Source organism: Lepidochelys olivacea, assembly GCF_965140295.1.
Source record: "Lepidochelys olivacea isolate rLepOli2 genome assembly, chromosome: 3".
In the NCBI taxonomy this organism is placed as follows: Eukaryota; Metazoa; Chordata; order Testudines; family Cheloniidae; genus Lepidochelys; species Lepidochelys olivacea.
Genome location: NC_140413.1, coordinates 111577864 through 111599882, shown reverse-complemented (window position 1 = coordinate 111599882; position 22019 = coordinate 111577864). Strand labels below are relative to the sequence as shown.

Genomic DNA, 22019 nt, shown 5'->3' with positions numbered 1-22019 from the left:
ATCTACACTTATTAGTGGAGACAGTTACACATCCATGTACTGCTAGAGCAAGTACCCTGTACCCCCTCTGAGTAACCACATATGCCTTGCTGGGCATGAGTCTGCACGGTGTACAGGCAGACACCTGCATCCACAGTGCCTCTTTTTGGTATGCAGTGTTAGCGCTAACATTTCAGGGGCAGTATCCCAGAGCCATATGTCTGACTGGAGCCATGCTAGGAACCACCTTGCTGCATGTTGCTGGAACTGTAGGCTGCCTTTATGCATTTGATGATAGGTGGTCCCTGTTATCTCTCCATTACACCAAACGGTGTTGGAGACATGGAGCAAGACCGTGATGATGTGGTTCCGCTCCTGCTCGCTGGAAAGATATTCATGTGGTGCAATACTAGATAGAATTCGCTTTCGTGTACATTTTATAAAAAGGTTGCTCCATTGGTCTGTTTTAAATTAACCAGTTTGAGTTTAGATGCCTTTTATTTTGCAGGAAAGATTGCTCATCTCTTAATAGACTAGAACTGGACCAACTTCAGCTGGTTAGAGAGACAAGCTTTCACACTTATAGATCTGAAGAAGAACCCTGTGTAAGCCCAAAAGCCTCTCTCTCGCTAATAGAGGTTAGTCCAATAAAATATATTACCTCACCCACTTTGTCTCTCTAGAACCAAGTTAGCATTTCTGTTAGAGTGCCAAAATACCACCACAAAGCACAATGTGCAATATTGGGTCCAAAATTCATGGGATAAGGGCCTTACTTAAATCCCCTTGAAGCCAAAATGTGGAAAAAACAGGCCTTTAGTCACTTGAAGATGTAAGGCCAAAAACCCCCATATAAGGACAGCTCTGCCAAATGTCCAGGCATCTTTACATAATTTATTAGAGACTGAAGCAGCATCACTCACTGTGATTCATTCACAACAAGAGTACAGCATATTTTTCTAGCTTAGTAGCAATAGCCTCAGCTGCTGTTTTCTACAGAAGCCAGGCAGACATGAGAAACGTGGCTGTGATAATAAGTGTAAATTAACTACATACAGTACTGTCTGATATCAGGCAATTCAAATGTTCACAGAAAACATGCAGTCATTGAACTCTCCTGCATTTATTTCAGGGGCAAGTTTGAATATAAATACGTTTCTGGAATAGCAAACAGGGAACAACATTTTGTTGGATATCATTGCACAAACATGGACCTCTTCTCCCTGTAGAATGGCATCTTTTTTCCATTAAGACAATTCTAAAGCATCATGCCTTCCACAGAACCCTCACCCATTTCTCAGAACTACCACTGGCATCATGCAAAAATGGCCATACTGGGTCAGACCAATCCATCCAACGTAATATCCGGTCTTGGACAGTGGCCAGCACAGGCACAGGCTTCCTCCTTTCCCCAGTGGTGGTCAACCCCCACTCAGCCCCACGACCCACCCCCACTCCACCTCCACCCTGCTGGGATGGGTGTGACCAACCGACCCAACCCTTCCTGTCCAGGCTCTCCACCCTCCATGCCTGGCTGGGCCCCCACGACGGACCCACCTCTCCTGACTACCTGATGCCATGTCTTCCCGAGGCAATACCTTCCCGAGGGGGCCCACACAAGGTCACTCCCCGCCCCCCCCCCCACATTTGTCAGGGTTCACACCAGAATGTGGCCAGCAGCAGCCTTTTGGCACTGGGCGGGAGTGAAGGGATGGGAGCTGCTTCCAGCCGCAGGGGAGGAGGAGAGGGGGAAGGGATGATCCGGCCCATGTCTTTTCAGAACTCATTTCCCCCACCTCCCGCCCCCGTGGCATGGCTGGAAGCAGCTTGTGCCTTCCTGGCTGCATAGTGTCAAAATGCAACTAACACCTCCAGGCTACTGCTGGCCACCAACATAACCTGGCCACCGACATAACCCAGCCACCTCCTGCTAGGTGCAGGCAGGAAGGGGTTAAGCCCTAAAGATGCATTGAGCACCAGGGCTCAAAGAACCAGACTGCAGGGGCTTCCACGAACATGGCCAGAGAGGTGGCTCAGCAGGGAAAGGTGCCTAGGGGATGAAGCAGCCCCATGCTCCCTGGGGGCAGGACCCAGGATGGGGGAGGGAGGTGCTAAGCCCCTGCCCTGGGGGCTGCTCTGGAGCCTGCAGGGTCGGGGCATGAATAGACTGGAAATGTCTTCCCCCCCCTCCATCAATCCAGAGCTTAGCTGAGGGGCAGAGAAGCTTCCCCATGCCAGTGCTGGGTGGGGCTTTGGCACATGTAGGGCTCGGCTCCTCCTGGCCAGCTCCCCGGGCCAGAGGGTCTGGGGCTTTCCTGGGGTGCCGGCCCAGCCAGAGGCAGTGAGAGAAGGAAGGAGCCTGGCAGCCAGGCTGTTGGTGAGCTGAGCGCTCCAACCAGGAGCTGGTTCTCCACACCGCGCTGGGAGCAGGACGCACCCTGCTGGGGGAGTGGGGGATATGGAGGAGCAGCAGGGCTGGTGGAGGGGTGGGGTGGCAAAGCGGAAAAGCAGAGAGAGGACAGTGAGAGGGGAGCACATAAAAGGGCTGATGCCTGGGCGGCAGAGATGACACATAACTGGCTGTGGCCTGCCCACACTCACCAGCCACGGCAGCTCACAGCATGCAGCCAGAAACGGGACGGGGCCCTTCTGGCCAAGAGCCAGCACACAGTGTGGGCTGCACTGACAGACCAGCTGGGACAACGGCTAGCCCCACCTTCTGCATCTTAACCCCACCACCAGCTTTGCACACCTGCCCCCATCATTGGCCACTGGACCTCTCCACTCACCACTGGTGCGAGAAGGGATCTGACCAGCAGCAGGACCCACTACCACTGATGGGGGGAAAGAGACGGAAAATATGGGACAATTTGCCCGTTTTTAATAAAAAGGCAGACACCTGCAGGAGGGCTTAATTACGGGACTGTCCCTTTAAAAACAGGACATTTGGTCACCCTAAAAGGCCCAAAAAGCCTTCGTATAAGCAGCTCACCAAAACTGACCCTAGATCATAAGCTAGCCATGACCCAATATCACAAAATAGCATGTTGTGATAGGTGAACTGCTGACAGGTAACCACAAGATGCTAGGTTATAGCAGCTTAGATATTTTAAGTTTGGACATCTGTTGATGTTCCTTCCACAAGAATACCATGGTAAATAATGGACATATATGCTAATAATCTTGAGGTAAACAGATTAGCAATCTATGGGAGAATGGCACCCCAACATCAATAAGGTGAGGAAATGCAAAGGAAGAGGGGATGAAACTCCTACTCCATATGCCTTAGGCATAGTAACACATTATAAAAGTTGCATCCTGGCCTGCGTGCCTTGGGTATGTAACACTTGGGAGATGTTAGGATGACAAACACTAGTGATGGTGATGAGGAAAATGAGACGGAGGAAGAAAAAACAGCAAATACTTCAAGTTGTTCTGCAAGGAATGGTTTGAGTACATGGATGCTCAGATGGTCATTCTGTGTTATTTCTACCTTTCTGGGTTGGATTGTATGTAACGCTGCTAACTTAGTTAATAAAACTTACTCAAACTTAGAAAAAGCCTTCTGTAATTGTGTTACAACCATGCATGTCCGGTTTACAAGTCTAATAATACTATGCCTGATCTTGGGATGAGAACTAGGATGAGTGTTAACTAGGAATTCTTAAGTAAACTTAATTAATACACAATCAATAGATCAGGCAACACTAAGGTTTAAGCTGTATTAGACAGTCTTAAAAAAACAAAACAAAAAAACCCACATGTTCATCACCATGGTACTGTGGAAGTGCCTTGACTGCATTGCATGCACAATGAAGATAAACACTCAGTGGGTGTTATTCAGTGTAGCTCTATTGGAGGGTATATATAGCTCTACACTTTAATTTTTAGTCATGTTTCTACATGTGTTAATACGTTAAGTAGAAAGACAACAGTAATTTGTTCTTTGTCATGTTTAATCCTGTATCACTTACAAGAACCAAGGCTGTAAGATCCAGGCCATTTTTGTTCAATTTTTTGTAGGCCCATGAAGTGTGGGGTCTGTTGCGGTTCCCAACCTGGGGTGGATGTTGAAGTGTTCATAGAAGTGGGATGTTCCAGGCTTCATCAGGTGGCTTACAAACATTCACAGCTTTAAATGGACTGATTCTAGCAACATCACAATGAGGCAAAGAAGTTGACAGACCCTCCACATCATTAATGTCAGCTTTCACATCAACAGCTGTGCCATTTCTTCCATGAAGATTGTTAACAGTGTAATAGCTTCATAGCGTCAGACTACTGGCAAGAAATGCTTTTCTTGGAGACCACATGTCCGCCCCATGAGACTCTCTATTACAGAGTGCTTTGCAGCTGACAGCCCCTTGACATTGAGCTAAAGAATGGAGAGTGAAGAACCAATGACTACTACTCCAGTACCCTTATAACTGGAATCCAGATTCATTCTACTATTTAGAAGGTACTCACAGCGTGCACAATGAGAACATAGCAGCATTGCTCAACATCTGCTCAAATGGAGAACTGGCATATGACCCAAAAGCGGTATATATAGGAATAACTCTAGCTCATGCACTTTACTATAAGGACCACCACAACAAGGTAGCTCCAGAAGATTAAGAGCAGAAATGGCCTTTTAAATAAGCTTGCAGGCTCAACTTCGGGAGCCAATGCATGAACACTGCAGAGCTTGGCACTAGGCCTCTGCTATTCAGCTGGAGAATTACCACACAGGAGCACAGTAAACTCTCCCCACACACAGTTAACTGATGTGCATTTGACTCAAAATGACAACAAACAGGGACTATGAGACCAAAAGACACTGAGTGGTACCAGTCCTTTCTAAAAGCCCGACTCCTAACATCAGGTATTATATTGCAGCAAAGGACCTCCTTGACAAAAATCCAGGAAATACCCCAACTGTCACTTTTCAAAGATATGGCAAGTGACTCACCAAAGGAGCAATCTGGCCATCTCAACGGCAGACGTTGTTACATTGTGGCGAGCAGAGTAGGAACAAGCTGCTCCCTTTGTAAGGAACTCCTTCCACATCACTCAGTTTGGTGAAAGACTGCCTGGCTTCTTGCCCCCATGCTACCTCTGATGCAAGCTCAACCATTTCAGATGCAGGGTGGAGAGGTATGTGGTAGATGACCACATCCTGGAACTCAGGAATGGTCCTCTATGTGGCTGAGGTGCAGTTGAGGATGCCGCACACTTCCTGACTGACTGCTCATCCGGTGCTGATCCATCTGGGCTTTTTAGACACCATGCTCAGAGATTCATAGATTTTAAGGCCAGAAAGGGCCATCATGATCATCTAGTCTGGCCTCCTGCACATCGCAGGCCACAGAACCTCACCCACCCACTCCTGTAATAGGCACATAACCTCTAGCTGAGTTACTGAAGTCCTCAAATCATGATTTAAAGACTTCAAGTTACAGCGTTTCCACCGTTTCCACTAGTTTAAACCTGCAAGTGACCCATGCTCCATGCTGCAGAAAAAGGCGAAAATTGCCCAGGGTCTCCGCCAGTCTGATCTGGGAGAAAATTCCTTCCTGACCCCAAATATCATAATCATTAGACCCTGAGCATGTGATCAAAACCCAGACAGACACCTGGGAAATAATTCTCTGAAATAACTCAGAGCCCTTACTATCTAGGGGCCCATCACCAGCTATTGGAGATGTACTACTGACCCCAAAGCCACTGAACGCAAAAACACTTCTGATGCCTACTTAAGCCCTCTCGACTTTTTATTTGGGGGGGGGGGGAGAAGAGGATTGATACATTTTTGTATCTCCCTACTTGATATTTTGAATTTTCCATTTTTACTGTACCACTTGTGCATTTGCTAATAAAACTCGTGTGTCATGGTACAGACATTTGCATCTTCTTGTGATAGCTAGCATGTGCTAGAATTGACTAAAAATTCAAGTGTAGACATACCTCACATCTATGAACCTATGCCGATTTACACCAGTTGAGGTTCTGGCTCTTTAAAATTTAAAGTTAGCACCGGAACCAAAAAACTGCCCACCTTCTTGGTTTTCAAAATATGGATCCAAATAGTATGGCTTGGTCCTATCTTTATTTAAAATACTTTCCCTGTCTGCCAATATTGCATCTTTCTCTAGAAGTTAGAGTTCAACAGATTTGGGGGTTAACTTTGAATATGCCCCTACCCCAGCTGCAGAGGCTTACCTGAAATTTAAATTAATCTTTGGATCCAAGTACACTACACAAAAGGGGAGATGCACAGAGTCTCTCCAGTAACTCAGAGAATCAACAGCATGGCAGACTTACTACTAGTCACGCTGTGTAAGTGGGGTCTCGATGGTGACAGATGAACCACTCCTCTATTCTAAACAATGTCTGACAAATAATCAATATCCTCCTATTTACCAGCTCTGCTGCCCCTGGCCCTGCCTTTTCTAGGTTTGTTCCATGTTTTCCAGCCACTGTTATTTAATCATCATCTAATTCTTTACTTCCCCCATGAATGCCAGGACATGACAATATAGAAGTTTGGATTAGAGTCTGCTTCTGAGGATGCTGTATCTCAAACTACATTGCTACTTATAGCATGACTACTGCTGCTCATGTTAATGTTGTTTCCCCCATTCAGTCCACTACAGAAATGATACATGAAGGGCTAACCTTTTTAAAGTGCTGTTTTTTCAGTGTTTCTGAATTCAGCAGGAGCTATGTGCTCAATACCTCTGAAAAAAATAAGGCCACAACCAAAGCACAGAAGTATAAAAATTCTCCAAGACCTGAAGAGAGAGTAATCAGATCCCTGTCCTACACCAAGTAATTGTGAGGAGTTAGTCCTGCGTCCTGACCTTGGTTTAGTCAGAACTGCTACTTTGTAGCACAATGATGAAGGCTTTTCTGCTCCTCCTCTTTAAGATGTGCTTTGGTAACAAGTGTAACATGAATGCGAGGGTAGGGCTCTTAATCTTCTTTGCATGGATGTTTGAGAGCCTAAGGGCTGCTGCTGAGAAGTATCTACCTCCCACTTGTTCTGAGCTAACTTGTAAGGTCCATGACAATCAGTTGCAGAGTCCTACAGTAGATTCAGTGGTGGATAGGGATCGGTGCAGGTTGGGAAGCAGCAGCAAATTGCCTTCAGCTTGTTTCATTTAGGAGAAAGGCCATCATATGTATAAGGTGCAGCCCCTTCGTGAATGACTTGCCTAGGCTGAGGTAGAGCAAGTAGTAGCCGCCCACCCTGCAGGTAACATATGCATGAACTAATGTGGCAAGAGGCACATCTGGAAGGAATGGGTTCTCCAGAAATGGAAGAAAGCATTCTGGTAGTGGTTACAGTTTGCAAGGCATTTTTCAGGACTGCAGTTATTAGATTGTTCAGGGACCCAAGGCTATGCTGTTTAACTGCCTGAAGTCAAATACCTACAAGTGAGAGGAAGGCAGTGGTGTTCAACAGTTCCCCAAACCATTTACTTTGTAGCATCATTGTAGACTTTATTCTTCAGTTTGAGCCAGTTGTTCATTCAGGCTGCAATTGCCTTCATGCACACGGATATCTGTGACAGCGTGGTGTCAAAGCTGACTGGAAAAGATACATAGAGCTGCATGTTAAGTTCTTGGAAGTGCTGCCCTTGTCATCTCAGTATGACCTACGGGTGACATCTAGACGATGACCAGCAGGAGTTGCAGTATTACACCCTTAGAGCTCTTGAGCAGGAGCAGCTGCCCATCATGATTCCCTTGACACCTTTGAGGAATACTGGGCACTGTCCAGGGTTCTCTGCTCGGTGTCCCCTTCAGGTTCCCTTTCTTTGACCTTCACACCTGTCCCTGTTAGATTTTTGGTTGTCCCCTGTAATTATCTGAGTTTCTGGCCCTTGTGGATCCTCCCCACAGGCTGGGAGAGGGTCCTTTAGCAGGGGGCGTGCTTGTGCCTGCCCACTTTCTGGAACCGAATATGTGGGGGGGGGATCATTTCAAGACCAGCTAGGAAGAAAAGAGTTAATGAAATTCTATTGTCTCTTGCTGGGGAATGTTGCCAGATCAGCAGCACTTTGTGGTCAATGGTGTTTAAAATGGATAACAGGCTAAGCAAGATAAGATCAGCCTGTCTTCTCTTGCTCCACCCCAATGAGGAATTCCTCCATCAGTGCAGTCTTGTTTCCATGCTTTGTCTTGAAGCAATACTGGAGTGGGGTCCACGATATCAGTTGCTGGAATCTGTTCAGTACAGAAGCTAGTGGGGTCTCTAGCATACAGTGTTACTCTGAAATTTGTGATAGTTTCAAGAGGGCAAATTGGACCATCAATGTCTGATTAAATTTAGTGGCCAGTTTCACAGCTGACGCCATCCACCAAAACCTGTTTTCCTATCCTCTGTCTGAAGTTTTACACTAATAGGAGACATTTCACTGAAACTGGGATGCTTCCTTCTGATTGGATCTCATTGATTTGATAATCAAGAAAGGATGTGCACAGTTTATGGTAAACAGTAACAAGAACTAGCCCTAATGCTGTGTTGCTTAGGAAACGTAGTGAAATGAGGGTACGACACACACTACTTTGCCATTTTGCCTGATACAGTTAAAAAAAAAGTGATTAGTTCTACGGAAAAATTGTCATCACAAAAAACCAACACTCATAACAAGTTGCATTTTTAAAGCACTGCACAAACATTCATTCATTCACACACTCCAACACCTCTGGGTAATAGAATAAAAGTACCCTCATTTTAGAATCAGAAGAGATGCTGAGAGGTTAAATGGCTTGTAAAGTGCCAAGGATTTGATGTGCGATCGAGCCAAGATTAGCATTCAGGAGTTGGAGGATTCCAGTCCTGTCCTCAATGCAGGGTATCCAGTTTCTTGGAGAGTCCATTCTAGCACTTAAAAATCACAGCTACGTAACAGCCACTGGGAGATGGGATCTTACAACATGTGAAGTTGATTGTGATGCGAGTCCTGACCTAAAAATCACTAGTGCTGGCTGTGACACATGTAAGAGAGCATTGGACTAGGCATTTCATAACTCCTTGTAGCAAGGCGGTCTGGTTCCCCGCCGCCCCGGAGAGGGACGAACCTCTCTGGACGCCAAAGTGGGCGGAGCCAGCAAACCCTGTGCCTGCCCCTCAGAGGTCAAGGCATATAAAAGCCCGACCCCAGAGCTCAGTTGAAACACAGCCACCAGAGAGGCCAGACGTATGTGGCGGAGCTCCCAGCGGGGAGACCACGGCGATCGGCGGCCAACCCAAGGACTGGCCATACCAGCCAATGCCTAAAGCTAGCCCGAGCCCAGAGCTGCTGCCAAGTTTGCTGTTCGCCAGTTACCCAGAGGAGCCGCCAAGCCAACCGAGTGCCAGTTACCCCGAGGAGCCCATGGTGTGTGACCCCTTAGAGGATGCCGGCCAGACTCAGTATCTCTGGAGGGATGCAGTGGAGTGGGTGGACTTGAGTCCCCCCTGCCACCCATCTCGCGGGTAGCAGTCTCCCCCTCTCTGAGGCCGCTCGGAGCCAGGAGCCTGGGTTTGCCATTGAACTCAGCTCAGCCCCTGCCTGAGGGCCCTGAGCTACTAACTGTTTGTTGCCCTGCCCTGACTCAGGGCCTGGGCCTTGCTATTGAACTCTTTGCTCAGGCAGGCTAGTTCCCCGACACACCTGACAGAAGTAGCGAGGCGGTCTGGTTCCCCGCCGCCCCAGAGAATGACGGCCCCGGCCGGACATGCCTACACTCCTATACATCAAGTTACAAAGCACTGTACCTCAGAACATACACAGCAAACACCTACCCATCCTTAAATACCAATACACTCACTAAAGTTCCCAATATACAGATAGGCCACTTAGAATAGGAGGAAATTAGGAAACATTTCAGTTACTGAACAACATTTTCACCTCCAAATATTCATCTAATCTTCCTCTTCTCTGGGGAAGCAATGATTTCTAGTGATGAAATCATGGGGCTGGGAGGCAGGACTTTTTGCTTCTAAACGCAGGCTTTCACTGGCAGTGTATTACCTACAAAAACTTTGCATTAGTTTGGCAAGTCTCTTGAGCTCTGTGCCTCAATTTACGACTCTACAAAATATGTATGATACTCCCCTACCTTGCAAAATTCTCATAAGGCCTTATTTTCAAAGCACTTTGTGACCTAAGGAGTTCTGCATAAGTATATTAGATGAGTTTCTTAGTTGCTTCTCTTGCTACCTTAATTAATTCCACATTGTAACTAATATTAAAGAAACTCCACCTGAATTTCTTTAGTACTATGCCCTTTCTTACTATACTTAAAATGATTAGAACAGAAAAGAGAGGTCCTGAAAGGACCAAAGTAGGCTATATTAATAAGCTCTCTGTTCATCTACTCCTTTTGAATAAGGTGTAGTTATTGTAAAATTTTAAATTGCTACTTTTACCAAATCCCTATATTCTTTTGATTGCCTATCATTCTACCTTCTCCATCTCTGTAATCTGTTTTCCATAATAAGCTATCCAGAAGCGTGAATAGTATTTCAGACAAGGCAATATAACAGGATCATACATGGCTCCATGTTGGACCCGCCACTTGCTTCAGTTTTCCCACCTTCAGTTTCTCAAATTACAACCAGGCCACTTATCCATCACCACCACCCCTGGTTGGGGTCTGAATTATTAAAATAATATCACAGTTCAAATGTCAACTTGGGCAAAAAAATGTGTACCCCCCCCCCCTTCTCAGTTACTTCAGCCCCTTCCTGGACTCAATAGTTCCCCTAAAACTTTCTCCCTCCAAATCTCTCACTGGGGGAGCAGGCTCCCTCTTAGGGGAAGTTCCACATGTGGGCTATTATCAGGTGATCCTGATCATCAAACTGAACTGCCAGACCAAGCCCAAATCCATTACCTAGGGCCCAATAACTAAGCACAGATGGGGCTAGGCCCAACTCACTAAAAGAACCAGTCCCCTCCCCAGACAGGCACCAAGTAACTTCTTGTAATATTTATGACGGACCAGGCTTTGCTCTCATTTGCAAATGTGTAAAACCTGTTTAAATCCCAAGTCATCAATGGAGTTATTCCTGATTTACATCAGTATAACTGAAAGCCAAGCTTGGCCCAACACCACCTTTCCCATACCTTGAATTTAGTTTATTAAGAGAGAAGCTGTTTCTCATAGTCCATTCTGTTTGAGAGTGAAGCTGCAGACAAAACTTGAGGTGATGACAAAAGACATTAAAAACTGAACAATTATAAACATCTGTTATGTGGCAACAAGATGTAGTACATGAACAGAGTAGAAAATAGTCTAAAGCTGCAAAACGGGATTACTGAACTGCTAGAGATAGCATTTGTGTGATACTAGGTGTCCCTTAAAAATGGTTTTTTTTTGTATAGTGAGTCAGGATAGAGTTATGAGGTTTTCACTGTGTGGCTGACAATGCACCTGCCTCTGTGGATAAATTAAGGGCTTCATTTAGCTTAGTACCGCAAAGATTTTGATTTTTACATTCACTCCCATTCCTCTCAATTAAAGTTGCTTTTTTAAAGGCTTTTGTTTTTGCTTAGCTGTGTATTTGAATGCAAGACATCCAATATCGTGTCAGAGCAATGTTAATGTGTGACTCTGTTCCCATTTGTGTTAAACTACCCAAATTTATGGCACAGCAGTATCACTGCAACTTAATTGTGAATAATGATTTGCTGCTTAGTGCTGGATCTGCCATTTTTAGCACTTAATTAGGACAATCCAAAGAAAGTATTTTCTTACAGCTTTGTAAGTGCTTATGAGGCATGTTGTGAGCCCTATATTTCTTACCTCAGCCAGTTGCCTGACACAATCCAGACTCTAAGTAAAGTTATCACCAGTTTGCTTTATTACAAGATCAACCCCATCAACTTGTTTTTTTTTTAAATAAAAACCACTCAAAGCTTATGGAATATAGAAAACTAAAAGTACATAAATATCTGAATAAAAACACGCTATGATTCTCAATGAAATTTCCAATTTACTAAACAAAACAGTTGAGAATTTCTAATAAAACTTATAATGCCATAGAGGAAAGTGTTTCATAGTCAGACACCTTAAGGATGGAGGTCTTAATAGAAATATGCTACCTGGTAGAAGTTCTAATACAAAATTTAAAGGCTTCATATCAGTGAAATATGACAAAAGACATTAAAAAACTAGATTATAAACATCTGTTATGTGGCAACAAGATGTAGTACATGAACAGAGTAGATAATAGTCTAAAGCTGCAAAACAAGTTTACTGAACTGCCAGAGATAGTATCACACAAAAGCGAATTTTGTTAAATTTAGATTATTTGATTCACTGTATTGTATCTGTAAACAGATCTTAAGTACCATTTGTGACAATCTGAAACATTTTATTATAGGCTATGAAAATACTAGCCATGTGAAATGAGGTACAATAAATTATAGATACAGTTCTTAGGTATATCACTTTTAATACTATTTTATTTTTATTCTGGTAGCACCCACAACATGGTAGGCCCTGTTTACACACACACAGGAAGATGCAACCCTTCCTCCAACATGCTCACAGACAAGAAAACAAGCAAAACGAATGGTGGAGAAAAGGCAGAGTTGTGAAAGTCCTTGAAGGCAGGCAACAGAAGCTTAAACTTGATGTGGTTGAAAACAGGGAGTTAATGGTAAGATTCCCAAAGGAGGACATGGTCAGAGTGACAGACAAGGTAGATGATCTTAGCAGCCATGTTTTGAACAGACCTGAGCAAGGCAAGGGATGTGTCAGAAAAGCCAGACATGAGGAGGCTGCAGTAGTCAAGACAGGAGCTGAAGAAGGCCTGAATGAGTTTTTTCGCAAGGGAGAGTAAGTCAGAGATAGCTATTAAGTGATGGGCCTTAGTGACAGGAAGAATGGTGGTGTTGTCAAGCAAACAATGTGTGTTTTAATATGGCTAAAAACAAAGAATGTGGCCATAGTTACAGGATGGAAAACTATCTCGGGAAGCAGTGACTGAAAAAGTTTTGGGGTTTTTGGTTGATAATCAGCTGAACACAAGCTCCCAGTGCGACACTGTGGCCAAAAGTGATGATGCAATTCTGGGATGCACAAGCAGGAGAATCTTGAGTAGGCACAGAGAGGTTATTTTACTTATGTGTGTGGCAGTGACGTCACCACTGCTGGAATACTGTGTCCAATTCTGGTATCCACAATTCAAGAAGGATGTTGACAAATTGGAGAGGGTTCAAAGAAGAGTCATGAGAATGAATAAAGGCTTAGAAGACATGCCTTATAGTGATAAGCCTAAATAGATTGAGCTCCTTAGCGCAACAAAGAGAAGGTTAAGTGATTTAGTCCCAGCCTATAGGTACCTATGTGGGGAACAAATATTTGATAATGGGCTCTTCAGTCTAGCAGACAAAAGTATAACACACTCCAATAGCTGGAAGTTGAAACTGGACAGGAAATAACACTGGAAATAAGACTTAAGTTTTTAAAAGTGAGTGTAACTAATCATTGGAATAACTTACCAGTGGGTGTGATGGATTCTTCATCACTGGCAATTTTTAAATCAAGACTGGACATTTGTCTAAAAGATTTGCTCTAGGAATTTTGGGGAAGTTCTATGACCTGTGTTACATAGTAGGTCCAACCAGATGATCACAATGGTATCTTCTGACTTCTGAATCTCTGACTCAATGAACAGTGACAGAGAACAGAGGAAATGGAGAGGATTTTGGAGGACAGATGAGGCATTCTACCAAAGTGTGCCAGGATACTTTATTTGTAATAATTACATTCCCCAAAATGTGGCTTAACTGTAGGAACTACTAAAAACCACCACAACCCACAATGGAGAACTTGGACAAACCTCATGTGAGCGAACCTAAGAAAGGATCAGATTTCAATGCAAGACCTAAAATACACAGGCAAACAAAGTGGAACCAATGGAGAGCATCTCTGACTTCACTAACTAATGTATTGACCTGGATCTGCCTTATACCTATAGGACATTAAATATCATATACACATGCTCAAGCTGTTCCCCTCGAAAAAATCGATGAAACAGGCACACATACTTACTATAATGGTTAAGTTATCTCATCATAAATATGCTAGGTTTAAAAAATATTGTGTAAAATAAGATCAGTGTCCTGGGATGTTGATCCAAGACTTAGCATAAAGGTATGTAACTAGAAGAGCCAGCTCTGCCTTTTAAGGATAAGAAAATTCTTAGCTCACAAAAGCTTATGCTCAAATAAATTGGTTAGTCTCTAAGGTGCCACAAGTCCTCCTTTTCTTTTTGCAGATACAGACTAACACGGCTGCTACTCTGAAACCAAAATCATTTTGTAACTTTAGAAAGGGTATAGATCAATGTCTCATTCATTGTTAAAATGGACAGTATATTTCTCTGCACATCTCGCTTCCTAGTCACATTATCTTGCCTTTATTCCGAGTGTAAACAGCACTCCCAGCTAAGGTTTTAAGCTTCATATATAAATATATCCCCTCCCCCCCGCGATACTCAATCAAGTTGTCCATATCTATAAAACATAAAAACGTGAGTATTTACATCAGAAAAAACTAACCAAAATTATACTGATTTACTAGGAAGACAGCTTTACACTCCCTTCCTGGGTTCAGCTCTGCCACCTTGTCACCTCTTAATTTATTATTAAGGTATATCGGTAACAGGCAACCACAGTAACACAGTCCATGCATGGAGGGCTGGCATCCTCATGAGGGAACAATGAAATGAGAGTCAAAGACTTACCTTCCAATTAGCAGAAACTCCCCAAGCACTCCAAGGCGTCTCATGGCTATGAGGATCCCCCTCACGGTCATTCCCTCACAGAAACAAACCACAACCCTGGCCTTGGGTAACCTTTCACGGAGTTTCCGCAGCAGCCGATCAAAGCTCTTTTCACCAGCATTGCTGTAGATCTTGTCTGAGTGAGCGATGCACAGGCCTTCTTGGGCAGCCAGCTCTTTGAAGGCTTCCATTCCGCTTTCCCCATAATTTCCTAAACAAAATAAATTATGAGTTTGATTTTAATTCAACAGCAACAGCATATGACAGCCTGTTAAGAGGGGATGGGGTGGTGGGAAAAATTTTCTGACATCAGCTAATAATAGTATCGTTGACATTAGGGGGAACTAAGGAGATTCTTCTTTTATTAACTGATTAGTGGGGCTGTTGCATTCTCTGCCTATAACCCAGTACTCTGTATGTAACTGGAATGCCATGGAGCAATGAGAATTTCCTTTATCTTAATTATATTCAACTTGGCAACTGGAGGCTTTTGCTTTCTTACTTTCATTAATAGTGGATGCCAAAAGCAGGCGTGGAAAGGGACATAGATGGAGGCAAGGGGAACAAAGGTCAACTAAGACAATGAGGATACCAGCTCCTTTGTTAATACTCTGAGGATGTAGGAAGGCAGAAGTCATGGTGGTGCCACTGGCTACTCCAGCTGTTTAAGTAACAGGAATAAGCAATGAAATGAGAAACAGCTCTAACAGCCAGTGGCAGTTCTAGGCCAACATTTAACTTGCCTCTGCTATAATGTGCTAATTAATGAAGGTAGCAATGCTGCTTTTCATTTACAGGTTGATCAGTTAAGTGCTGCTGTTGCTATTATCCAACTACAGCTAAAGGACAGGAGACACTAGATATGGTTTTAATCCGGCCACAACTTTATTATTAGATGTCTGGAACTACTTGGCAGACAAGAGTGTACAGTGCAGGTAACCCCATGTTCATTCAATAACTATCCGGGGGTGGATCGGAAAGGGGGGCAGGGGGAAGAGAAGCTTCCACCAGCCCTCCCCTTTTTCCATCCAGGTCCCAAAGCGAACCCACTGCTGGGACCTTACCATCGACACTCCCCCTCATAGGAGGGGGAAGGTAGGCTATAAGAAAGGGGGGTGGGCTCCCTACCATACCATTCATAGGAGCCCCTTTTTAACCCCTCCATCACTACCCTCTTCCCCCGTAAAGTTCTGTTCCCTTTCCCTCAGTAAGCCGGACAATGCCTGCCTCCTCCCTCTTGCTTAAAGGGGCAGCGTGGTCATTCTGGAGTCCCTAGATTGCAGGAATGCACAGAAGTGCTTATTATTTAAGGGCACTTTTGAAAGCATCCCTCCATGCTCTACTACAGTTGCTAGGCTATTCAAGTAAGGCCTTCTGCTGCTGTTTTGGGGTTCCCCTGTGGAAATGAGTTGATCACAGCCTATATTATGAGCACTGGAAACTTCCCCATCCATAACTGTCATCTGGAAGAGCTTTTCTATTAATTGTTGTGAATGACACCAAAAATTGAGAGGAAAGTGTGTTTATTTTCCCCCCTCTGATTCTCTGGTGCCCTACACCTCATGTAATCATTTACACTAGTGCAAAAGTGAGTAAAAGGAAAGCATTCTGATTTTGTAGCATTTTATACCCACTTAGCCCTAGTGTAAAGGATTGACTAACGTGAAGGGCAATGAAAAATCCATTCCAAGATTTTTATTTTTTTTTTACGTACAATATTTTTTACACACCTCAGTTTCTGGGATAATTGCTCAAATTAGAAACATTTGAAACTTAAGCCTCCCACAAACTTTGGGGGTTCAGATAAAACGGAACCTGGCTCTGGAACGACTCTTGGTTTTGCTTTTATTAAAAAAAAATCCAATCCACAGTTATATAAAACCAACTCTGCTTTCTGCTGCAGAAGCTCTGTGAAGTCACAATCTATATTTGTGACATTACATTACAATTCATTACCATGAACACGTATGTCAAACCACCACTAATCAGGCAATATGAGCAGACTGATCACAACAGAGAACTCCCTTCTATGCATAAGTATTTGTTACTAGCAGTAACAAGAAAGGGGCACAAGAGATGTATGTATTTTTATGGTGCTTACATGAAGTATTCTATTTTGTAATCTTTATTGGAGTGTGGCATTGATTCTTCAACTGTTAATACCTAACCCAACCAATGTGCCAATCATCTGACTACTGCTACACATATACCTTTTTTGTGAAACTACAGAGATGGAATTGATCGTGGTCATTAGGCCAAAGAGTACAGCTTCAGTTTCTAGCTTTCCTTCCGTGTGAAATTTTCAAATTAGTAAATACATAATAGAACAGTTTTAAAATAACATTCTTCCTAATGGTCTCCAAAGACACAAACTATGACCCAGAAGAAATAGTTACCAGTGTGAGAATTTAGTGAGGAAACAAGATTTAGAATGATATGAAAGCCTGATGAAACAAAGGGCTTTATTTAAAAAAAATGAAATCAGATATTTTGTGAAAGATCAGGCGAGCTGATGAGGTGAGGCATTCCCAGTCAAATTTGGATATACCTTTCTAGGCCCTAACCTTGCAGTCGCTGCATAAGATCTTGCAGGATAGGGCAGTAACATGAATACTCTTCTTTTTTATAACTTTACTTCAGTCACCAGACTGATATGGGACCAGATGCCATGGAAATCTTGAGTACTGACCTAGCACTACTGAAAACTTTTATTCTTTTGCGGTCAGTCTGTGATACCATGAAGTGTGAGGAAGGATCTCTTAGATAAGATAGTAATTCCACTGAAATCAATGGGACTACTTCTAGAGTATGGTACTACACAAGAGAAGTAAAGGGATCAGAATCTGGCACTTCGTGGGTTTTGGGGCTTTTTTTAAACACACAGAGATATACGAAATGCATATGCCAAGTTATTTTTAAGAGGTTCCTTACTTCTAAATTAATAGAGCCCTAAAGTGTATGCAATGTAAAGAGGGGTTTTCAAAGGCTCTCCTTGGCCTAACTCGGCTCCCAAGTCAATGGTAAAATTCCCTTTAATTTCAGTGGGAACAGAGGCCAATGCTGAGCAATGATAGTGTTGTTTTTGTTAAAAACCAAAACACTAATTAATTCTGAGTGATAACTGAGAACACACCTGTCTGTAACAAAAGAGCTTAGTATTTACTCTAAGATATGTAATTTAATACTATTGAACAGGAATGTATAATACCAGGTGCCAATAGAGGAAGAGTTACTGCATATCAGACCAATGGAAGAGGATATTTTCAAGACCGTTTGAAGGAGGAAAGAGCCAAGCCTAAGTGTGGCTGTCTTTCCTTCATTAAAACACTGTTGTTGTATCCATGTTAGGCCCAATATATTAGAAACACAAGGTGGGTGAGGTAATATCTTTTATTGGATCAGCTTCTGTTGGTGAGAGAGACAAGCTTGAAGAAGAGTTCTGTGTAGGCTCAAAAGCTTGCCTCTCTCACCAACAGAAGTCGGTCCTATAAAAATATATTACCTCTCTCATTTTGTCTGTTCTGCAGGTCAGAGGCCTTTGCATTGTTCTGAGGACACTTACAATCTATCATGTATGTGAATGCCAGTGTGAACTAGATGACACACTGAGCTCAATCACCCACTATATTTAATTGTTTATGATTTTTTTCCTTGTTATTCTCAGTATGTTTCTATCCTATTCAGAAAACAATACGAGCTCCATCTGGTGGCCAGAATAAAACCCTTAAGCAAAGTTTATGTAACCTAGTGGGTAAGTGCTTCCATTTCAATGGTAGCAAGTTCAAATCCTATTAGAGTTGAGTTTTAATAAAACTCCCATACATCTTTATTCTCAGTGCCAAACAGAAAGTGTTTTCCCACCCCCCCAACACAGATGGTAAGGCCATATTCTTCCTTCAGATATGGCCAAGTTATTTAATGGAGTCAGAGCCAAGCGCAATTATCTAAGGCTAGAATATTATTCTTAATCTTCACAACCATAAATGGAGAATATTTTAACAAAAATGTTCAGACTTTAGTAAAAAATAGAATATATAATATTACTCCATAGAATGTGCATATATTTCAGACAAGGCAGCTAGAAGCTTAATCATAACACTTTTACACTTACCTAATGCAAGGATATCAACTTGCTTTAAAAAAATTTAGCCTCATTAATTAACCTTTGTGAGATAGATAAGGTATTCATTTTATAGCTGCAGAGAGAAGTTAAACTACTTGTACAAGGTCACACATTGAATGTGAATGAGTTGAAAGTAGAATCCAGGAGTTCCATCTGAAAGGCAATATTGCCTTTCTGTTGAACTGTGAACTCTGACAAGTATATCCCTATTTTCTTTGTCAATAGAAATGCCCCTCCCCCCATTTATGAAATGGAATGAATTATTTTATGCCTGTTTTATCCTTAAAATTTTAATCAGCTCTCTCAACTCCCCCCAGCCTCCCCTTTGGTGCAATTAGAGATTAATTCTTATCACTTTACTCAAGCAAAACCAACAACCTGAGAACGTGATATATGTAGAAAGCAGCTTGAGTAGAGGAAAAAAAATAAAAGGACATTTCAGACATATAAAAATGTTTTTCAAGGTAACAGCCCTGTTGGAAAAAGTTAGTTTTATAAGTGGTCAAATTAAACAAGACACAGTTAGACACAGCTCCGCACATGAGAGCTTTCATGAATGCATTCAGGAACTGCAGCAGTAATGGTGTTTTATGTTGATTGAAATTATTTGGTTGGTTTTGTTCTTGCTCTCTCATTTATTTAAAAAAAATAAACACACACACAACCTTTTGTTTATCCCAGCAATCATTCTACCTGGCACATGTTTTATTTGCTAATAATACCACATTCCGTATTGAGCTCTGCAAAGATTCATGGAGCTCCCTGCATGGAGCTCATTGCAGGATCCATCAGTGGCAGCCAGATGTTTAAGGGAACCCAAAAAAATGGTCATTTTGCTCAGATCTGAATCATATTAACCTGACAACATGGGGAAGTCTGCACAGAGATGAAGTTTGAAATTTAGGCCTATCAATCCAGCAACTTTCATTTATTCAGAAAAGGGGGTGGGAAGAAAAGAGGAAAACATAACATAAGCAGCTGTTTCCTCCATTATGAGATGCTCTAACAGGGTTAGGAGGGAATGTAAACCTCTCAGAGAGACCCCAAAGAATACCACCAAAAGATTAAAAAAAAAAATTTTAGTCTCCCTCTTCATGCGTGTGGACAAAGATTCAAGACTTTAAAAAAAGTAACAAGACAAGCAGTACAAGACACTTACCTAGGGCGACCAGATAGCAACTGTGAAAAAACAGGAGAGGTGGTGAGGGTAATAGGCACCTATATAAGAAAAAGTCTCAAAAAATGGGACTGTCCCTTTAAAAATGGGACATCTGGTCACCCTACACTTACCTGCCTATAGTATAGACAGGACCAGTATAGTTAAGGTTGCCTAGCACTTTCCTAAGCATGCTTTCAATTGCTTATGTATTTGCCACATTTATTTTGCTCTAATACCAGTAGAAATAAAAATCCAGATCAAAGGCAAAAAGAAAAAAGAGAACACAACAGTATACAAACATGACAGCCATCCAATCTAATTTTGCCACACAAGGTTCCCTTTCTTCTCCCCAAACAAGCATTCAATTAATAAACTATTTTGTGCACCATTCTTTCTTCTCTCAATCATATTCTATTTGTCTCCTTCCCTGGTCAGAGGTACATTGCTGGGGGTGACATTAGACAGGTTTCATAGATTCTAAGGCCAGAATGGACCATTGAGATAATCTAGTCTGACTTTCTCCATATGTAAGGGGACTGTTGCCCCCTTACTAACATTCAGTGGGGGTGTTTTAGTTGCTAGCTCCCAGTACTCAAAGGGGGAAGGGTCGATGGGGAATCAGGACTCTGAGACTGCCAGTCCCTAGGAGCAATGGGGAAAGGCCGATGCTCCAGGTCAGCCTGAATGACAGGGCGGGCAGGCTAATCAGGGAGTCAGGAGGCCAGGGAGGTCCTGTCCTCCGTGTAAACTGGAATTGCCTGGGTCAGACAGAGTGAGGCTGAGCTAAGGAGAAAGCAGTGGGCCGAGCTGAGCTGGGGAGCAGAGCTGTGCCAGGTCCAGAGGGATCAGAAAAGCACCCCAGAGAGAGCAGCCCCTGTCCTGGGAGCAGAGCTGCAGCCCCAGAGCCAGAGGCACAGCCCAGAGAGAGCAGACTTGCCCTGGGAGCAGAGCTGCAGCAACCAGAGCCAGAGGGGCCAGAAAAGCAGCCCAGGAAGCAGGTCAGTGCTGGGAGCAGAGTCACAGAAGCAGCCTGCAGAGCAGACCTGTCCTGGGAGCAGAACTGCAGCAACCAGAGCCAGAGGGGCCAGAGAAGCAGCCCAGGGAGCTGGAGGCAGAGCAGCAGCAGCCATGCTGAGGCAGAGAGGAGTTGGAGCTGGGGCTGGAGCAGTCCAGAGCCAGGTGTCGTGAGCAGATGGGAAGAGCAAGGGGGGACCCTGAGCAATGGGCCCAGCATGGGGAGACACCTCAGCCAAGAGGCTCTGCAGGCCAGGCTTGGATCGTAACCCCGACAGGGCGGGGGCAACACTGGGAAGAAGGGTCCTACCACTTAGAGCCTGAGAGCGTATAGCCACCACCAGAGCGAGTGTCCAATCCACAGCATCCCTGCAGCACAGCCAGGGCCTGAGAAGAAGGCCTGGGTCTTACAAGGAACAGACTGTGAACTGCCCTGACATTGCAGAGACACTGTTTGTGATGTTCCCTGCCACAGAGCGGGGTGATGTGTTTCCTTTAACCTTTCCCATTTTCCCGTATTCTTTTTAAAATTAATTGTTGGTTAAATAACTTGCATTTGCTTCAAATTGTATGTATTGATCAGTGGGTCAGAGAAGTGCCCAGTGCAGAGAGAGTACCCCGAAGTGGGGACACCCTAGCCCCTGTCCTAGGTGACCACAGCAGGGTTGGGGGTGGAGCCCCCCAGGAATCCTGGGCCCAGCCTTGTTGGGGTTACGAGGACTCTGCCAGACAGGAGAGGGGAAGGGGAGTCCTCAAGGGCAGGGAGGCCACTAGGTAAAGGAAGTGGCAGCGAGGACTCAGATCCTTTCGCTAGCCCACTTCACCAGGGTAGTGCAGAAGCCAGGAAAGTTCCCCACAATAGCGGGACTATTCCCCCGCTTATGCAGAGTACAGGTCAAAACTTCCCCAAAATAATTCCTAGAGCAGATCTTTTAGAAAAGTATACAATCTTGATTTCAAAATTGTCAGGGATG

The 22019-nt window shown here is 43.7% G+C and overlaps 1 protein-coding gene across 3 annotated transcripts in view; it reads right to left on the bottom strand.

The window, feature by feature from the left end:
* The window catches only part of GRM1 (glutamate metabotropic receptor 1), a 269345-nt gene that overhangs the window by 197920 nt on the left and 49406 nt on the right, over positions 1 to 22019 (bottom strand). For all 3 annotated transcript variants that reach the window (XM_084623346.1, XM_084623348.1, XM_084623347.1), the window contains exon 3: positions 14711 to 14960. In XM_084623346.1, coding sequence (XP_084479472.1) covers positions 14711 to 14960 — 250 coding nt within the window. The remainder of the gene's footprint in view (positions 1 to 14710; positions 14961 to 22019) is intronic.